A 21,844-nucleotide genomic window follows, 5' to 3' on the forward strand; every position below is an offset into this window, starting at 1 on the left:
AGACCGTCACTGATATCGGCATGAAATTGCAAGGGGCTCAAATTGAACTCCAGCACCAACAAAAAGGAGCTAACTGAACCCAAGCACACATTAAGAATCGCAGGAAAACAGCTGGAACTTTAATCACAATTCTCTCAAATGCAGCCTGGGATTTAGAAATGCTGTTATTCTAGGATATGACCCTAATATAGTGCTTAATCAAAGCCACTGCTAGCACAAGAAACAACCCAGTGACTTTAATAAAAAACAATTTCATAGGAGTCAGTGTGTCAGGATCACACCATATCTAATATAGGAAACTCTGGAAAGGAGAATGACCAGCCTTTGCTGTATGTTTCTGTACCTTTCTGAAGACATGACACTTAAGATTTCTCCTAAATTTTGACCAGAGAACTCATATTTGCTCTGATTTACAGAACTCCATTAAGAGCTCTCTAAATTACCATTTTTATTTGTTGCTGCTGTTGTGCAGTAGCAGTAAGAAAATCATAGAAGGTACACATTTAAAAAAGCCATTCAAGCAGCAATCATTTACTTATTTTAAAAGACCTTCCTCAGCAACAACAGCCTTTCCTGTACTGATAGCATCCTGACCCACTGAGAGCCAAGCCAAGTCTAGTGGCTGCAATTTGGCATCAAGGTGGGAAAGGAATGGGCACAAACCCAAGTTATTCCCATGTCAAGATGTACACTCCCTAAGAGTGGAAGCTGCTTCTTGCAGCAACTCTGAGAAGCCTGGACAACAGTATTTCCAAGATGTGTTCTATCATCTGTAACTGCAGTCTGGAAATCCAACTTTCTCTCTTTAAAAATAGATATAAGACGTTCTGCATCTGAAAGGAGTAAAGGAGTACTGAGTTCAGAGGTCCCCCTCTGCTGTGGTCCTAACCTTTCTGCTTCAAACAGCCACAAAACTTACTTTGAAAACTACTGTTCATCAAGAAAAATCAGAGGCAGAAGAATCCTCACCTGATGGGGAACTGCTCAGACAGCACTTTCCCCCCTGTTTTTCCCCTACAAGGGCTACTTACGAGTGAGGAAAGCAGCCAAGCTCCAACACAGGAAGGGAGCTGTGTTATTCCGAGTGACGCTCGGTAATATAAAGGGTCCCACAACACAGGAGAAACTGCAGAGCTAAAAGGTTTCCCACCTCCCCCAGAATTTCAAGATCTACATTACACTCCTACAGCAAGGTGCTGTGCTGCAGGGCGCAGAGAAAGAATGGCCAGGGAATGGGCAAGCATGGGTCCTCTGTGGGTTCTGCACTCCAAAAGCTGATGGTGAGCCCAAGTGTCCAACAGAACACTGCTGGGCCATTGCAGCAACACTCCACACCCCAACCCATGGCTTTTGATGTAAATCAATGCACTGACATCAGCCAAAAATTGCCTGCTCTACAAGGAGGAACTTCCACCCTTTTCAAAGAATCACAGGATCATTAATGTTGGAAAAGAACTCTGAGATCACCCAGTCCAACCATCTACCTACCACCAATACTGCCCACTAAATCATGTCCCTAAGAACCACATCTCTACTTTTCTTGAATGCCACTAGGGATGCTGACTCCACCGCTTCCCTGGGCAACCTGACCAATGCCTAAACATTCTCTATGAGAAGAAGTTCTTCCTAATATCCAACCATTTAATAATGGGATTTTTAGGTAAGGCTGATGTTTGACTCAGCTGTCCAAGAGCAGAGAAAATCAATGGGTGAGGCAGGGTAAGTGACAGCGTGCCTCCTGCCACCAGTCAGCTGATGGAGTGAAGATTTCCCCCATTTACTCACACACAAAACTCAGCCATGTTTGAGCAGAAGAGTCTAGAAGATCTAAGGCTGGAAATCATCAGCCTCTGATGACCACCTTTGCCACTGAGGCTACAAGGCCTGTCAACAATTACCCCTGAGTCAGACATAAATGTAAAACAGTTTTATAGCATTAAAACAAAGCTATGCTCTCCAAGCATACCATACACTAAGTGGTTAAACCAATGGTTTTGCCTGTAGAGTAGAATTACAACGGGGACTTTGGTTGGAGAGGTTAATACCTGCTAAGATCCCTAACTGGCAGAAAAGTGCAAATAGCTGTAATGCTGTAAACTCTGCTAGAAGACTGGTGCCCATTACTAGAATGCAACGTGACATGCCTCTCACGGGATCACTGCAGATGAAGGTGTAAAAGCACCTGCTCTCTTCCGCTGCCAAAAAATGACAAAGCCCTTCAGTGCTAGGCTGCTATGCTACCACTTAACTCAAAGACTGCAGAGGAGAATGGTGGTGAGAAGCAGCTGAAGTCAGAAAAATATCGTACAAACATCCATTATTCTAAAAATAATGGGTTTCTGAACAAGATTGTCACGGCTGCTACTTTTGTTGTATGCACCACACCCCTAAGCCAGACCTCCAAGCAACCCACTGCTATTTTTACACTTTTCTTTGCCATGTAACATCCTTCCCAAATGACAGTTTTAAATGCACCCACGCTCAGTGGACTACTGCTTTATACTACACACTTAAGCACTGCAAAGTATCCTCCTTTTCCAGCCATCCTGTTGAACTAATTCAAACTATTACCAGCTTTACCTACAAGAAAAGATGCTATGAGCTTCAAGGAGAGACAGCTACAGTTTCACCAGGGGAGGAAATAAAAAAAAAAAAAGGCAGCACAAAGAAGCTAGTCTAACAATGAGAGAAATGTCAAGAAATAGAAATGTCAAATCCCTTAGGGTGGATTAAAAAAACCAACTCCAGTTCATCTGCAAGCAGTGTATTTTGTAATGAAATTACACTCCATAGTCTTCCCCTGGGGGGAAACCTGCTCCAACTAATCAGACTGTTGTTTTTTAAAGTTCAAAACAAATGCAAGAAGGGCTACACAGCATTCAGGGCCTGGATGCCAAGAGCTCCATTTAACTCTTCACATGCAAATGATTCTTTTACCACCAGGAAGCACAAAAAGCTTCTCTGTCTGTCAATACTAAAATAGTTCAAGACATTGAATGCTTTCCTTGAAGCTCACCACTTAGTGCATCTTCGCTCTGTCTTTTAAATCAGCCTTCCAAAGCTCCCCAACAGCAAATCAAAAGGCTCTTCTACCCTTCTTCAATCCTCCAAAATCCTTTACAGTGCTGTCATTTCACACGATGTCCCTCATATTCTTGGCAGGGTCACCTCATGATTCTGCCAATTTATTTTTTTTTTTAATCATTATTTTTAAAAATATACTTATCCTACAATCACAGAATGGCTTGGCTTGGAAAGGACCTTAAAGCTCATCCAGTCACAACTCTCTGCTATAGGCAGGGTTGCTACCTAGCAGATGAGGCTGCCAGGGTTCATCCAACCCAGCCTCCAACATTTCCATGGCCAGGGCACCATAGGACAAATGGTCACTGATTTACAGCAGCAGAACTGAGGTTGCTTCCTGTCCTTTGAAATGCTTCACTTAAATATCAACAGCGATCATCTTCGTTTAGAATACAATCAAGTAGATTGCATTATAATCCATTATGATTACATTATAATTGGTTCAACTTAACGATCTTGAAGATCTTTTCCAGCTCAAATAAACTATGCTTCATTTCCAGCTCAGTTACATGCCTTCAACACAGCTATAAAGCAAGTGACTGAAGCACTCGTGGCTTCTTCTGCAGCTTCAGTGCCACAGGATAACAACAGCAATTTTTACACTGATGGAATTTCGGCTCTTCCCAATATGCACCAAATGGGTAGAACAAAATAGATACACTAAATGCCATCTGGTCCAAAATCTCTGGGTATCACTGTTTCACACCATCCAGATCTACATCATAAGCCCAGATGCTACAAAAAGTCAAAACTGTCTTAAGAACAGTAAGCACTCGGAACTTCTCCCTAGCCAGGTTCTTTGTACAATATGTCACAGCCTTCAGTCTTCCTCGTGTAACAAATCAAAAGGAGAGATATCATAGAACTGACTTAACTGAACTGCATTTTGGTATGGGCACATCTATAAGCATGAGTCCATGCAGATGTTACTGAAGGATGAATTTGGTGGCTCAAGCACAGAAATGTTGGACAGCACTGCTGTATCCAAGCCAGAGAACACGCAGAGCAAACACCAATATCCACCTGCATCAACGAATACTTCTGTGTTTTCCACCTATGCCCTTGAGAAATGGAAGTTTAGCAGAAGTTAGAAAAGTTTAAAACTTCTGTCTCAAAAGGAGAAGTCTACTACATCAAGTTTTTGGAGTTCAGTGTCTCTCATTTACAACCAGGTGATAAAACTAATCTCATCTGTTAGCCACGGGACCTTGTTTACTTGCTTTCTGCACCGCAGAACCAGCAAGCTGTCAAATTCCAGCACAGAAACAATTTCTCTTGCTTTGCCAATTTGGACAGCACTGTCATACAGAGCATTTGAATTTTGGGTAGTGCTGCGTAGAGTAAGAAGATGGTGCCAATGATCCTTGTGGGTCTCTTCCAACTCAGGCTATTTGAAGATTTAGTGATTCATAATAGATAATTCCTTTAGGACGTTATGGTGATCATGTGTCTAACTCCAAGTTGAGTTACCATGAGATAACTCCAAGCTGCTCCAGCCCATAGAAGATGCACTTGGAGCAAGCAGAGCCCTCCTCCTGCCTCCCAACTGACCCTCACGTGTCTCTTTTTACCTCAAAAAGAGCCACAGCCTCTCAGAATCATAGGATCATCAAGGTTGGAAAACACCTCCAAGATCATCTAGTCCAACCACTTAGCCATCCCCACCATACCACTAAGCCATGGCCCTCAGTGCCACATCTCCACACCTCATGGACCCCTCCAGTGATGGTAACTCCACCACCTCCCTGGGCAGCCTGATCCAATATCATTCGTTCTGAGAATAAATTATTCCTAATAGCCAAATCGAACCTCCCCTACCATTGCCTTTCATGCTGGGAGAACCACTGTTACCTAGGAGAAAAGGCCGACCCCCACATCACCACAACCTCCTTTCAGAGAGTTGGAGAGAATGATGAGGTCTCCCCTGAGCCTCCTCTTCTGCAGACTGAACAATCCCAGTTCCCTCAGACATTCCCCATAACATTTGTGCTCCAGACCCTTCTCTGGACATGGTCCAGGGCCTAATGCCTTTCCTGTAGTGAGGGACCTAAAATTGAACACAGTAAGTCCTTTTCTTAGACTGCAGCACTCTGTCAGTTATTTCTGTTATGTTTAGCTCCACACAAATAAAAGGCTTGTATCTGTTCAGTTAATTGTTTACCCTGAACAGTTTCATTACTTGTGTTCATATAAATGAAATGTATGCTCTTTTCCTTATTGATAATTAAAAAACACTACCGGATTTCTTCTGCTTGGTTATCCTTGTAGAATTCCTCTCCATTAGCAAAACCAGTTGTAAGGGCTGGATGAATAATTCTGGAGCAACCATTCATAATGTTTTACTGCTTGAAGATTTGCACATTCCTCTTCAGAGCTATTCACTAACTGGAGATATTTACTAGCTGCCTGCAACCCAACTATTTACGTACCACTCAAACCTTCACCTTCCTTAATTTAAAGCCAGCAGAAAGCTGTAGTCTAAGTTGGCAACACCAAAGCACGCTTTCTGCAATGAAGCTGATGAAGTGAAATAAGTGCAGTTGAAGAAATAACTGGGGTGGAGCAAATGTGGTTCCAATGGTGTCTTCTCCTTCAAGGAGAACACCGGAGCCTCTGCACCCTGAAAACCAAAAAGCAATTCTTTCTCGACATCCACTCCCCCTCCGCTCCTCCCTGCACTTAAATAAAACTGTTTGTGGGTGTTTGGAGACCTAAAAACCCAAGTACCACTCCATCATTAATATTTTAATTGAAGACATGAATATTCATGACTCTTTTGCTTCTTTAGAGGACAAGATACGATAATTAAATAATTCTAATATGTAAATGTGTTCCTGTCATGACACCTTGCCTTCATCTACATTACAAAAACAAGGCATTTTTAGCTCTTTCATTATTTATGTAATCTGAATTCTTTTCTTTTTTTTTCCTCCTCTCCTTCCAGACTGACAAGAGTTACTGAATGCAGACAACACTTTCTGAGTTACAGCAGTGATTATGGACTATTTCGTGACTTTGCCCATTTCGGAGGATTTTCATGTTGTGCTTTTGTCTGACATCTCCTGTTTCCAAGTTAATTTCAACAGTATCTCTAAGACCTGATATCTGCCACAAGCCCAGGAGAACAGAGGCAAGCACAGAGTTATTAAAGATTTCATCATTTCTCAGACTTCAAGAATACTCCAGTAACAACAAAAATGTATTGGTTTCCAGAAGAAACAACAGCAGTAGCCTCTTCCTACAGTAAATATCACATTTCTTTCATTTGCAGCTATAATTGACAACAGCAAACTTGGGCTGATTCTGGAAAACGTTCCCTGTAACTGCTTGGAAAGTCCCCATTTAAATACAAACTGAATTAAAAACCCGAAGTGTGTCAAATGAGGACAAAAAACTGGAAAGGATTTCCAGGATCATTAAGTTTCCCCTTCAGCAACTGAGCCCCATCTCCCACATCTGCCTCTCTGTAACCATCATAAGCTCAAACACCAGAAGTTTCTTGCTTTCACTGCTCAGAGCTCACTTCTCTACTTCTTACAAACCTTTTTCCAATCCCTGGATTAGATTCTTTTTTGGCTGGTTTACTCCTGTCTGTAGCAACACCATTTTCTGTTTTTTAGCAAAAAGCTCCTCACCCTCACTCGAGGAATCTGATGCCTTTGTTAAAAAAAATGCATCCCCTTTCTGACTACTTTGTCCCAATACAAAATGGTCTTTTATTTCCCCCCTCAACAGTAGCAGCCAGAAACTGCACCCAGTGTTTCAGATGCAATCTCAGGGACTTGTACAGTGACATCAATGCCTTCCAAACTCTGCCTGGGTTGCATTTGCCTTTTTTTTTTTTTTTTTTTTTTTTTTTTTCCTTTCAGCATCTCAAAGTCATTCTGTAATTAACTAGTAGTATAATCACCACTTCTTATCCTCTGTCATTTCCAATTGATTAGCTCCCAGTTTTATAGCTGAAATTTCTGTTCTCAAACCCCATGTATGTGTACCCTGCATTTCAACCTACTGAATTCATCCCCTTTCTAATATTCTGGTTCCTAAGGTCACCCAACTTCTGCTGGGCATTTCATCATCATCACCATGGTGGCCATTCCTATAGGAATGCAAGTCATTAAAATACTTCCTAAGACAAACATAATGAGAAAGCCAAGTCCTCAAGACCTCTGAAGACATCCGGTAACAGATTGCCAATTAAATACAAATAGTATTTGAGAACTAACTTCAGTGCAACTTCTATTGGGTACTTCTACTTATTTTGGGTAATGTGCTCTTGTACGGAACTGGAGACTCCAAACGAGTCATCAAGAAAAGGACGATTTGGTAGGTCAGGTAGGAGCAGGCAGCTGCTTGCAGATGGAAACCATTCCCAAAATCACACTACCTTTGCTAAAAGCTCGAGCAACACTTGAAATGTACTTTGCTTATCTGATAAATAAGTCTCGTAACAACAGATGATGCAGTAAAGGCTGGAGCTGCTGTAAAAGCATCTCCTCCCAGCTCCAAGTTGCACCCTGAGAACTGCAGATGTTTAAAAGCACCTTTGTTTACACTGCCCTTGGCTCACCTGAACATGGAATCAGAAGCACAAAAGCTGGGAATGATCATCCAAGTCTAAACACCCACCTATCACCAATAGTTCCCACTAGACCACCTCCTTCAATATGACCTTCCTGTGTAGAATTTGTTCTACGCACAACCATTTGACAGCCAATAGATGGAACAGGGACTGCCAGAAATTCAAAGCACTCAACTTCTAACTTCAGTTTGGTCCAACTTCTGAGCTGGGTTGAGCAACACTGGCATCCTGCAAGGCAAGGCAGATGGGTACATTCTTTCCTTTTATACAGTTCTGTTTCATTTCAACAGAGATGAAAAAAAAAATCATAATTTCAAGAGTAATTAATCTCTCCAATTATATTAGAAAACAGAGCAAAGTGCTGAAATAGAGCAGTCTTTGCTGGAAGTCTGACTTCATTGCGGAGCCATCAGTCCCAGCACTGATTGTTCACAATAGTAGATCAAATAATCTGGAACAGGTACAGCAGGGAAAAAAAGAGCATCACAAGCACTTCAGGCACTCAAACCACAGAGGGTTTCCCAGTGGTGTTCGGAGAGCTTTCAAATCTCCTGCAACACAAAGATGCTTAACATGGATACCATGGAAAGAGGCCAACAGCTGCTGTATATTTCGTTGTCCTGCCAATGGCTGCATGTTCTGCTGATGCTGGCATGCTCAGATGTTTCCTGGTGAGCTTCATCGTGTCTGGTTTGGCATTCCTAATCGGTACTACAACAACAACTCCCTCCCAGAGCTTGTCAAACAAGCACTGCTTTCCCCACCTGCACAGGGCTGGTGGGGTGTAATTTTTTAATTCCTAAGTGAGGATTTTTATATATCGCTTCTCTCCCTGAAGGTTAATACTGTCTTTTGATAATCCCACTGTATACAGAAGACTCAGAAAAAGTGATGAAAACAGAGTAATTCAGCCTTCTAAGAAAGGAACTTGCACAAAAGTGGGTTATGGTGTGGCTATGCTATGGTTAGATGTAGAGATGTCCAACAAAGTGCTATGCAAGCTGGAGCCACAGAAAAGCAGCAGGATGGCCACAACCAAGCCCTACTATTATCCAGATCACGCAGGAGCCAAGCAAGGGTCTGCCCGTCCACCCCATCCCATGCCAACAAGGAGATCCTCAACAGTAATCTTCATCCCCTAACAACAGAAAGCATTCATACTTCTGACAATTCTGATCAAAAAAAGCCATGAAACACAAGGAAAAAGGATTCTCCAAGTCCCAGCTGAGGACTTATTTTAGTGTGTTTAATTCTAGGCTGGTATCAGCCAGATTTCACTCATGCAATTGTTGTTGATTCCAATATCCAAGTCAGGACTGGAACAGCCACTTGAGAGCCACCTTTGAGATCTAGAGATCCTTACTTCCAAAACTGAACTCCAGGGAAAAAACAAAAGAAAGCAGCTGACAGAAGCGCAAAAGATGACGCCCATCTGCCCCAATACCTTCCCACTTAAACAAGAAAACAAAATCAAGGTCTGAAAATTCCAAGCAAAGGAGAAGTGGTGGCACTGATATCAAGGAAATTAAGAGAGAAGAGAGAAAAAGCCATCTGACTTGTAAAAAAACAGCAAAACACCACAGCACACACACAGACCCTGAGTCAGAGGAAAGCAGTGCGCACTGATGGAGATGCATGAGGCATCCCAAGCTCCAAATCCATCTATAGCTCCCACTGAAAGGTGGTGGCAGACTTACCCATCCTCTGGCCTGCTCCCCTCGTGCATCCCGGTCCAACCATACTGAAACATTCCTCCAGATACATATATATACGCACACACACACCTCAGTTAACCATTTTTCTGTAATTAAGCCTAGCACACTATGCAACCACAACAAGATGTTGATTAATTTACTGATTTGATTTAAACGCATCCTAGTTGCGTCAATCTCCTCCCTCCAGATTTTCTGAACAACCTTCACTTCTTTATTAAGATTGGGGATGTAATCATTTCCTTTTCCTTTTCACATATGCAGATGGGACAATTATTCAGACGTCCCTCAGAACAGCTTGCAACAGCAAGAAATTCACTGTAAGCCCGTTTGCCGCATGCACTGCCTGAATGTACAAATCTGATCACACGTGGTAAGTTTGCTAAAGATATTACAGTGCTCCCTAGGTCATTGCAGAGAGTCAAAAGCTAAGACAGCAGTAAAAAAATATAATAATAATAAAAAAGGAAATTCTTGACTCAGAGAGTGTTGAGGCACTGGCACAGCTGCCCAAAGAAGCTGTGGATGGCCCATCCCTGGAGGTGCCCACAGGCTCACATCCCTTGAAGCATTCCAGGTAGAGGTGCCATCCAGAGGAACAGAGTTTGGAGGAATGCACTGCTTGTTTCTCATTGGCTTTGTCACAACCACATGTTACCCCATTTGGTGACGATCAGAGAGCTGGAGCACCTCTCCTATGAAGAGAGGTTGAGGGAATTGGGCTTGTTTGACTTGGAGAAGAGAAGGCTCTAGGAAGACCTCATTGTGGCCTTCCAGTACTTGAAGGGACTGTATGAACAGGAGGGGGAATGACTGATTACATGAGTTGGCAGTGATACGACGAGGGGGAATGGTTTTAAACTAAGACAGAAGAGGTTCAGACTGGGGGTTCTTCAGGGGGAAGTTTTTCAAACAGAGGGTGGTGATGCACTGGAATAGGTTGCCCAAGGAGGTTGTGGATGCCCCATCCCTGGAGGACACTGGTCTGGGCAGCCTGATCTGGTGGTTGGAGACCCTGCACATAGCAAAGGGTTGAAACTAGGTGTTCACTGTGGTCCTTTTCAACCCAGGCCACTCTATGATTCTATGATATGATTCTATGAAAACACAAAGCGCTGTGCAGTTGAATAGAACCAAACTCAACACCCAGCAGTTCAGCCAAGCCATCCTCAATGAAGGTCTGCAGGCAATTTGTGGTCCATAAAATCCACTCACATAAGCTGACTTACTGTCTGCAGCTACTAAACCGAAATAAAGGGATATCATAAATAAATTGGCTGCTTTCCCGACTTCTGGGTTGCTTTTTTTTTGTTCCAGAGCTGTCACAGGGTTCTTAAATGATTGAAGACCATCACTTAAAAAAAAAAAAAAAAAAACCTGAAATTTAACTGACCTAAATGCTATTTCTTTAAAGACAATATCTGCCAGCCCTCACAAAGACTGCAGACCCTAATATTTCCGTTCTGGGCCATATGTGCTATTCTCAGGCAAAAATAAATTTGTTAACAAGTCTGCAAGAGCAGTTGGCACTTACTTATGCCAGTCTGTACTAACATCTTGAGACTTTCTTTAATAAGAAAAAAAAAGAAGGAAAAAAAACCAAGAATGTTTCAGGAAAGCACAAGCCCAGCAGAACATGCCTAGGATGCATGGGAAAAAATAGTAATTTAAGGAAATATTTTAAATTCTTCTGCTAATGGAGAACAGAAATGTTGGCAAAGTTTGTTGTTCGTAAACGTGGGGATCATCCAGAGGTCCTGAACATTTTAAACATTCAGTGTGACCATCTGTCATTGACACAGTCACTGAACAGAACGAGCAATTACTGAAGCCCTTCTCAGACATAATCTGTCAACCATATCCAGTTTGGCTGCCAAGAGAAATCACGCTGAGGACTAGGAAAGCAGATTGCCCCTCTGGGAAATGGAATGGATCCACCTGAGCAGGTGAACTGTGGCTGTGAAAGGGGGTGGGATTCAAAAACCTCACAGCAGTCCCCGATCACCCATCAGGTTGTGCACCATGTTTTCATACATAATGGTGTCTGGATGCTCCATCCCCTTGCTCTGTACGGGGTGGGGAGAAAAAGCAAAGGATGCAGAATCAAAGCTATGGGGATGGGGGCAGTAAGGGTTTGGTCAGAGGTGTTTGCAGGTCAGCAGGAGCAGCAAAAGCAGCTCAGTACTGTGAGTCACACAAGTTTGGTGCAGGTTTACTGGCATGGAGGTGATGGGTTGGTGGTTGGACTAGATGTAACATTTAGTAAGGCCTTTTGCAGATAAGAATCCATTGAGTTTTACTTCTCAGTTGTTCCTAACAGTGTGGAGGTAGCACCCAGAGATGATTTAGCCAGCCAGAAATCTGCCTCTGCCCTTACCACTTTGTGCTCGTTGTTCAAGTCTGCATCTAGATTGAATATATCTCAATTCAGCTTTGAGCTACTGTTTTTTCTTACATCTTTGTGCACTAATGCAGCATTTCAATACTCAGCACTTTCTCCCTTTGAATGAATGTAATCCTTTTTTTCCCCCTCACCCCCAAACTCGGAGACAGTAGAGAGACTGCGGCTTTAAAACCTCTCGTAAACGGCATTTTTTTCTGTATCCCTCAACCATAATCAGCTCTCCTCTGTCTCTGTCCAATGTTGACCATTTATATTAAAGAGTGCAGGCTGTAGCCTAGGCACGGGATCAGTATGAACACTCTGTGTCCTTCAGGAACATTTAGGTTGGATGTCAGGGGAAAGTTCTTCACAGAGAGAGTGGTGAGGTGCTGGAACAGCTGCCCAGAGAGGTTGCGGATGCCCCGTCCATCCCTGGAGGCGTTCAAGGCCAGGTTGGATGGGGCCCTGGGCAGCCTGGGCTGATATTAAATGCGGAGGTTGGTGGCCCTGCATGCGGCGTGGGGGTTGGAGCTTCATGATCCTTGAGGTCACTTTCAGCTCAAGCCATTCTATGATTTCAGAAAGGAGTGGTTTATTCTCAGTCCTCACATGATTAAAACTTTGATTCTGGATGCAAAACCCATTTCAAACAGACCACAGCTCACCAAGGAAGCTGACCAATCTGCACAATGCTGGAGTCATTTCTCTGTAAATCTTAATATCAGAATCATTTCTTTTTTTTTTTTAATTAGCATCTGCTTTATATGTTATAAGGACATAAGTAAATACAAGACTGCCTAAGGAAACCTGCTAAATGCTGTGTTGGTATATAGAAGCTTTAAATCCTCAGTAATCCTAAAATACTCCAAGTTGGAACCCATATTGATCATCGAATCCAACTCCTGGTTCTAAACAGCACCACCCAAAAATGAAGCCATGATATCCATCAATACAGTCAGATTAAAGACAGGTAGGACATGGAAGAAATAATAATTCCATAGTTAGAAGTGATTTCTGCCCACACCATGCTTCTTCAGCAGAAGAAATTTCCATTTTGGAAATGCACATTTGCATACAGCAGAAATTAGGAAAGCATCCATTATTTTGGATTATGTTCTTACTGACGTTGCTAGTTGTCCGTTTTAAAAGAAATAGATGAATGAATGAATGACTGAACAAACAAAACCCTATGCAAACTCTAGTATGATCGTGGCTTAAAACATACAAAATAAGGGGAGAAAGAGAAAGATTCATCCCTTTTTTCACGAGGCAGGAAACAAGAAATTATTTTCAAAGCTTTCAGAAGCCAAGCTAAAGCTCTCATCAGAAAACCCAGCAGGGTAGGCTAGCACACACTGCCCACCCATCCAAAAAAGTTTTCCCTGATGATTACCTGAATCCACTCCTAGCTTTTGTTGAGGAACTTATCAAGAATCTTCAGAAACATTACAATTCATAAAAGCTGCATAAAACTTAGCTAGAAAGACCTTCAAAGACCAAAGATATACTCTATCATACAGGCAGGATAATTTAGAATTACCACAAGATCTGGACAGAAGCTACAGACCAGCTGCTTCCATCTGGCTCAAGTGCCAGTGCAGCAGTTTTGGAAAGGCGTTTGCTGCCCACTGCTGCCCAGCAGTGACCAGATGGCAGCAATGTATGAGAACAGGCTACACTGATGTGGGGTGAGGATGACTCCACTGCACAAACAGTGAGCAGGACTTTAAGAACATCAGGCTCTTTCAGAATATCAGCTCTAAGCACAGTTACTGCACTGGTCATTTGGAAGCATCATTTAATAAATGACTTAAAAACTAGGCATAATATACCTTTAGTATTATCATTGGATAGATAGAACCAACTCTGAAGAACCATTGGAGTTAGAAGGGACCCTTAGAGGCCACGTAGTCCAACCCTCCTGCAATGAACAGGGATACCTACAGATCCATCAGGTGCTCAGAGCCCCATCCTGACCTTGAATGACCATCCACCATCAGCCCAAGCATCCACCACATCTCCGGGCAGCCTGTTCAAGCACTTCACTAAAATTACTGGCCTTGATTTCTTACAATCCCATACCAATTCCCAATAAAGGTCTTGCTGAAGTTCTGTATCCTCATCAATCACTATTTTGTGTAACATCACATCCTGCTCTGTGCGAACCATCTGCACCGCAGTAAGATGATGGTGTTACTGTAAGGTCTCAGAAATCAAGTTCTGGGGAACAAACTGAACTGAAAGAAGCCAAGTCACTCAACCAACCAAGTTCCTTTTAAAATAATAATAAAAATATGTATTTGATGGACCTGATAGATACAATGAAGTATACAGTAATTAAGGAAATCACCAGGGTGGAGATAGTAGAAAATAGTAACGTGAATGTGCAGTGGTTAATGAACTACAGAAGAAAAATAATTACTTATGCTGGAAGAACTGCTGGTAGGTTACTAATAAAATTCCATAAGGATGAGCTCCTGGACTCCTCTTACCTATAATCTTTAATCACAGCTTCACAAAAGTTAATGTGCAAAAATAGCTGCTGAGGAAACCAGAATGGAAACTATTACCAACACAAAGGAGAATGTCATAATGCACACCTTGAGCACAAGAGAAACATAATTTGATGCTACATATTTTAGTGCAGGAGGGAACACTGTTGGTATTTAAGGAACTCGTGAGACATCATCTGGAATATCAATCTGAAACAAAGGGATAACAGAACCGAAATAGAAAAACTGTTTGCAGGACAGGAGGATGATCAGCACATCTTAAAGATCATAGAATGGCCTGGGTTGAAAAGGACCACAATGATCATCCAGTTTCAACCCCCTGCTGTGTGCAGGGTTGCCAACCAGCAGACCAGGCTGCCCAGAGCCACATCCAACCTGGCCTTGAATGCCTGCAGGGATGGGGCATCCACAGCCTCCTTGGGCAACCTGTTCCAGTGCGTCACCACCCTGTGTGATCTTACAAGAAAAAAATGGGGTTTGGATAATTAAATAAAAGGATCAGGAAGCGATAACAGATAACTCAACAGCCCACATCCCAACAATGCATTCTTCTACTTGGAGATGGTCAACAGATACACTGTGTAGGCTCTATTCACTCCCATTTCTGCAGAACTTCCCTACCATATTGCAAGCTATTATTCTTTGACAACTATTATGATATGCCAGTTATGAATATCAGCTATCAAAATATTGTCAGCAGCTTAGCAAATACTAAATGGAAGAAAAATGCTTTCTAATTAAGTCATTAAAAACAACCATTTTCTGCAGTAGCTCTGTCTAGGAGTCTACATGTTGATCAGAACATTAGCGTGCTCATCACCACATAATGACAAAACACACACAGTCTCTATGGAGTTGACAACAGAAGTATAATTTAAGACAAGAGGTGTAGAGAGAAAGGACAACTCAGCTACAGAACACGATAGCTGGGGGGCTTAGAAAACACAGATCTACTCATTTCCAATGACTTCTTTGGAGCACATGATACATCTTCTAAATTGGGCCATTTATTACAGAATCAACTTTAAAACAACTTTCAAATTCTTTTTTGTTTCCAAAGAGACTTGCATTTTCTCACTGCTCATCTGCCTTACAGAACTTGGATTCTAACTGAAAAATACATCAGTAAATTGGCATCCCCCACTGAGAGAGATAAGAGCTTTAGTCTCTAAATAAAGATGCTGAAACACTGACAGGTATTTCTGAAAGCTCTTTTGAAAATTCCTTTATAAACAGTATTTATTTGGCTAAACTATCTGAGCAGAGCAGCACTTCTGCAATACGAGTGTTTGCAAAGTGCTTCAGTTCTTCAGATAAAAGTCACTGCAGAGCTATTAGCATCATTTGGAGAACTACCTTCCACGAACGTGTCAAAGTCATTTGTCCCCAGCGAGGTCTAATTTCATGGCAAGTTGGGCTTATTTTGAAATCTTTATTCTCGAGTTATCCAAGTACACAAAGCCCATGTGGAAAAAAAGAAAACACATCAGGTTGGGAGTGTGTCTCTAAAGCACCGGGAAATCTTCGCAATGTCTTTGCAACAGAGAAGAGGATGCCATTAAGTGCCTTTGTGCGACCTGCTGACAGCCAGGCTAATAGTTTATTGGTAGCACACGTGGCACAGTTACACAAACAATTCCCTCCCCTTGGTGTGCAATCGTCCACCCGCTCTTTGTTACCCCGGTATTTACAGCTTTGCAAACAGCTTCCAGCAGGCTGTGTTTCTCCCACTGTTCAGCTCAGCATTTCAACTCTTAAAGAGTTAACACGTCTTCACCAAATAATATCTCTGCAGGTGTCAGCTCCTTGGAAGCAGATAGGTCCAAAGGGCAGACACATCCTTATAATGAGAGAAAGATTACGAGGGGGAAAGAAAAGGAGCCAGCATGAGGCGTAAGGAGTGCTTTGATGAATGATATAGCCCAGCATTAATGAGATCTGGTAATTCTACATTTCCAGAAAGCTGTGGTCGTTAGGACTATGAGGATCATCATTTTATTCCACGGGAACAGAAGAAAGTTTGGGACAAAAGGCAGCTTATCAAGAAATCAGTCTTCTTTGAATTAACTCAGCTGTGATTTGCAATGTTTCCCATCCCCTCCAGTACCCACATTTGTTTAGCTGTGGTTACTGCTGTCCTCAGCACATCAAATACAAGGTACCTAATCCACATCCAAACAGACTGTGCCTCTTTTAACACAAATAAAGTGCCTTGGCTGGAGAACTGTGTCTCCCACCGTGCCTACTGCCATGAGCCCATCTCTTTCCCAAAACAGAAGGCTATCATTCCACTCAATCATTCCTTTCAAGGCACAAGAGGCAACATCTCCATCTTTCCCCCCTCTCAAATCTTAGCGCAATTCCACTTGTAGTTCTGCAACCTACTCCCATGTAAACCACAGAAAAAACACAGTGGCACACCCTAAGGATCAAATCATGCAAATCCACTCTTCAGTACAAATTTAAAGCCATGTCACAGAATCATACAATGGCCCGGGTTGAAAAGGACCACAATGATCATCCAGTTCCAATCCTTCTGCTACGTGCAGGGCAGCCAACCATCAGACCAGGCTGAACAAAGCCACATCCAGCCTGGCCCTGAATGCCTACAGAGATGGGGCATCCACAGCCTCCTTGGGCAACCTGTTCCATGTGTAAGTTCTGATGATGCTTTCACTATTATTCAGCAGCAAGCCTAGTCCACGATTACAAAGTAGTGCGATAAACCATCACCAAACAGCCTGAACAAACCTGAACCCCTTTTGTTTTCCAAAATAATCCAAACCTGCATAAGCTCAGTATTATCCAAAGTGGTTAACCAAGGCCCTTTCCCATTATGTGGCTGCGCTGGTGTGCCGGAACCTAATTCTCTCCATAAATGTCAGTGAATGAAGATGGGAAAAATCACAGGACAAAAATCAAGATAAAATCTAGTTCACCAAGCTATGCCCCACGAACAGCACAGTGTCCCAGGGAAAAAGTAGGGGCCTTGGGATACAGAATCATTAAGGCTGGAAAAGACCACTAAGATGGTCTAGTTCAACCCCAGCCCATCCCCACCAAGCCCAATGACCATATCCTTCAGTGCCAGATATCCACCGTTCCTGAACACCTCCAGGGACAGCGACTCCCCCATCTGCCTGGGCAGCCTGTTCCAATGCCTCACCACTCTTTCAAGAACTTTTTCCTCATAGCCAACCTGACCTCCCCTGGGGCAGCACTGGGGTATCCCTGGAGGGTCTATTCCAGGCAGCATAAGCCACCAGTGAAAGGTCTCACGCTCAAGCTGCTGAATTCCCTTCTATGCCTAACCTCAGTGAGATCAGCCACAGCAGTATGTAACAAACCTGTCTGATCGTTTTCCATTTCCAGCGCCACCCCTCTCCCCCCTCCCCAAATATGCACTTTCTCTCCATTCAAGAAATCACGGTGCAGTTCACACAGTTTGCCACCTTCACACATCGTCCCCAAAGTGACGCTACAACACGGTCACTGTATTAAACCATAAGTGATCACAGAAAAACCCAACACCATACCAAACCTTGATGCTTTTTTCCTGCCCTCGTTTGCTTCCAGTGTAAGATTCATTCTGAAAGATCCACCTTTTTATGAATTTAAATCAGCTTGAATAAATCTGAGTGTTTTGATTGACACAAAGCCTTTTGAGATGGCTCTGCTTCCTCACTACTGCTATTTCTACTCATAAATATTTATATGGAGTTTTTAGCTTTAAAAAAAAAAACCTAATTCCAAATATTCATACCTACTTTAGTTGATCCTTCCTTGCATCTTTATAAATATATCTTTCAACTAGCTTTTGCTTAATGTATTTGCTTTCCACTGCAAACAGATAATGTGCTCACATGGAACAGGAATCCTCCCCATCTCCAGGCATCTCCTGACTCTTAAAAGGGATCTGCTCTGCTCACAGGTCTTAGACTCCCAGACTGTATCTAAGAAACCAACAATACATTAAAAACACTCAAATAAAACACAGCACAAGCAGATGCTATCAAGAACTAAATCGGTTGATTCTTTTATTTTTATTTTTTTTTTCCTCCCCCCTCCTCTCCCACTATATTTGAAATTTCACTTTGGCACAACTACTGCTCCACTATCAACCCCCTTCCCCTCCAAAACCTGATTACTTCAGAAGGATTGAGGCAGTATGGTTTCCACCTCTTGCTGGCTGGCACAGCTCCTATCCCCTCTTTCACACCTCTCAATTTGGCACTTTCGGAGTTCAGCCAGACTTCAGGAAGCTGCAACATCTGATCACCTGCTCTGCTGCACCACTCCTTTTCTCTATGTTCTTCTCCCTCCCCTATTTTTCCTCTCTGACATCTGTTCCACCATCCTCCTTAAAAAAAAAAAGTTAAACCAAATAACTTTATTTTGTACATATTCTGATATTTTACCATTTTTGCTAAAATCTTCCATCTTCTCCTAACGGTGGGAGCATTTGCAGTTGTAAGCATCTTATACTTCAGTAGACATTCACACACTCCTTCTCTTCAGGCTGCTCTTGTACATCATTTTTATTCTCTTGACTTTATCTCATAATGTCCCCTCTCTTCCTTCTCACAACTATTTCACAATCCTGTGCCTCATCAATACAACTGTCACATCACACCTTTTCCTTACTTTACTTTCGCTTTAAAAGTAATCCATTAAAAAAAAACTAATAATTCTATTTCTTTCCCCCTTTTTTTTTTTTATTATTTTTTCTTTGTTTTCATCCAACTACTCTGCCACATTTCAAAACCTTTTGGTTTTAAAGCTGGGAGTCACATTAACCTGCCAGCTGTCCTACTACTACTGCTGACTGTGGATAATCCAAACACCCCAAAATGAAGCACAAGCACAGAGCAGTTTCTTTGGAGATCACAGCAGTCACAGTGACCCAGTGGCTGAAGAGGTCACTCTTCAGTCCCACCTCATCTACCACTTACATCAGCCATCTCCCAGCACTTCGGACTCACTAATCCAATGCCTTCGAATCACTTTCTCCACTGAAGTAGTGCCAACTTCCCCTCGTGTGAGGTTTATCTGCTCCAGCCCATATCATCACCTGCCGTTTCCAAAGAAAAAGCACCAGCTGTTCTTCATCCCTCCTACACACCGCTTAATCCTTCCTGGCAGAAGAACAAGCTGGTAGTAAAACGGGTCATTAGCGGGTTTCAACTGGAAACGAGAGAGCAGCTTCTGCCCATTGGGAGCAGTGAGAACCTGCATTTCCCTTCCAGTTGCATTGTATTGCCAAATGTCCTTTACTTGAGCCAGGGTGGAGCTGGACAAGTTTCCCACCTCCTTAATTGGAAACATCCATCTCTAAGAAAGAAACCGGTTAACAATAATTTATACAGCAATATGCTACGTTATATTTATGTTATAATATGCCATACAATTATATTGCAGTCCCTGAAATGCACAGAAGTGTGTTTTAATTTTAAAAGAGTAAATATTTTGGCATAAGAACGCCACTCACTTTGCCAGATGTTCCATCAGATGTTATTAAGATTTTTAGTTTTGTTGTTGTTGTTGTTTTTTAAATACATAAATATTTTGCATGCTCACCATACAGCTTTTCCGCTCAACCCATCCTTTTCTAAAACCATTACCACTAATAATTGCAAGTGCATCTTGTTAAATTTTCCAATTCAGGCTTTGTAGAATTCAGGACAGATTATGTGGTGTTAACTGTGTTAATTTATCTAGAACTTATCAAATACAAATCACAGAATCATAGAATGGCCTGGGTTGAAAAGGACCACAATGATCATCTAGTTTCAGCCCTCTGCTGTGTGCAGGTCGCCAACCAGCAGACCAGGCTGCCCAGAGCCACATCCAGCCTGGCCTTGAATGCCTCCAGATATGGGGCATCCACAGCCTCCTTGGGCAACCTGTTCCAGTGCTTCCCCAACCTCTGAGTGAAAATCTTCCTCCAAAATTTAAACCTTCCCTGTTTCAGTTTAAGACCATTCCCCCTTGTCCTATCACTATCAACCCATGTCAACAGTCATTACAAAGCACACCTTAAAATTCAAAATAAACATATAAGATCTAAGCCCGCAGTGCCAGTTTTAATCTCCTAATTCCAAGAAATGGTGAAGCTGAACAGTTGATTAACTGGTAGACAGGAAGAATCACCAGTGGTTCTGTGGAGGGATATAATAAAAACACAAGCTAGGCCACTCAGCAGATTGTATATTCCAAAATCCTGAGGCTTCAGGTCAGTTTAAGGCCTCGTTCAACCTCGTAGCTTCCCGCTTCCAGCTAGCTCTGCTATCTCTACCAGTGGATTGTGCTGAGGCCACAGCTGAACTCGTTCTTTAGATTATTTTCATGAGTCTACAAGGAGTAAAGAAGCACTAAAACCACACTTACATTCACATGTCAGACAAAAGAAAAAACAGCTGAAAGAATTTTGTCCCTTCCCTTTTCACTACTGAAAGTTCCACTCCACAAACCATCCATTGCTGCCTGCTAAGAGGTTGTGGATGCCCCATCCTTGGAGGCATTCAAGGCCAGGCTGGATGTGGCTCTGGGCAGCCTGGTCTGCTGGTTGGTGACCCTGCACACAGCAGGGAGTTGAAACTGGATGATCATTGTGGTCCTTTTCAACCCAGGCCATTCCATGATTCTGTGACTCTAACGGTTAAAAAAAAAAAAGAAGAAGAAGAAGAAGAAGAAAACAGGAAAGTAAATACATTCAATAAACGAAGTTCTCAAACACCTTTCCACCCCCACTCTATCTCTACAACCAGCTGGAACCCATTGATGCTCAACGGTAAGAGGTGCCTACAAAAGGATGCTCTGTCAGATAAGCCCACTTCTCTTTAGGAGGGCTCCTTGAAAGGGATGTCTATGTACATATGTGTGTTATTATTTACTTTTTAACATGCCAAGAAGAAAAAAAAAATCCAAAACAAATGACACCAGGAAACCATAGGAAAAAGGAAATGAGATACTAAGTAAAAGAAAGAAAAAAATCCCACAACCCTACAATCAGAGCCAGCTGTAGGCCAATTAAACTCAACAGTTTACAGATGTTCACAGGAGAATACTCATTCACAATTTAGCTAAATTAATCCACTTTCTTAAAAACTCTTGGGACTTGGTGCACAAAGCTTACTTCTCTTTAGGGCTCTCAAAATAAAGTTTACAGCCCCTTTTGCTTTAACAGATGCCAGGAAACTCTCCCTGGAAAAGAGATCAAACTGAATGCTTAACCCCTTCCACACCAACACCTCTGGGAGAACCTCTTCCACTGCTCCAGACAGAGCTTTGAGAAGTTCAGCTGAAACTCCATAAATCATTTCTGCCGTTCACATCCCTCTCAACCACTCTTTCTCTCAGAACAACATACTTCACTAATGACTCCTTCTATGATTAAATGTAATTAGGAAGGTACTTGGTTAGGGCACAGGGGGCTAGCAAACAAGAAAAAAAAAAAAGGGGGGAAGGGGGGAAGGGGGGAAGAGGGAAGGGAAGAGGGGAAGAGGGGAAGGGATTAGAGAAAGGGGTAAAGGCCAAAGCAGATGTAAACTTTATTTTGATTGCCCTAAAG

General features: G+C 42.4%; 1 protein-coding gene across 2 annotated transcripts in view; it reads right to left on the minus strand.

Moving 5' to 3' along the window:
• The window catches only part of EXOC4 (exocyst complex component 4), a 397,972-nt gene that overhangs the window by 219,903 nt on the left and 156,225 nt on the right, over positions 1–21,844 (minus strand). The window contains exon 10 of one of the 2 annotated variants that reach the window (XM_042815486.1): positions 18,138–18,227. The exons of the other annotated variant lie outside the window; for it this stretch is intronic. Within the exon in view, the coding sequence (XP_042671420.1) occupies positions 18,138–18,227 (90 nt within the window). The remainder of the gene's footprint in view (positions 1–18,137; positions 18,228–21,844) is intronic. 2 annotated transcript variants of the gene reach the window in all.

The sequence above is a fragment of the Centrocercus urophasianus genome, unplaced genomic scaffold (genome assembly GCF_019232065.1).
Source record: "Centrocercus urophasianus isolate 14NV4802_14NV808 unplaced genomic scaffold, USGS_Curo_1.0 seq_15, whole genome shotgun sequence".
Lineage (NCBI taxonomy): Eukaryota > Metazoa > Chordata > Aves > Galliformes > Phasianidae > Centrocercus > Centrocercus urophasianus.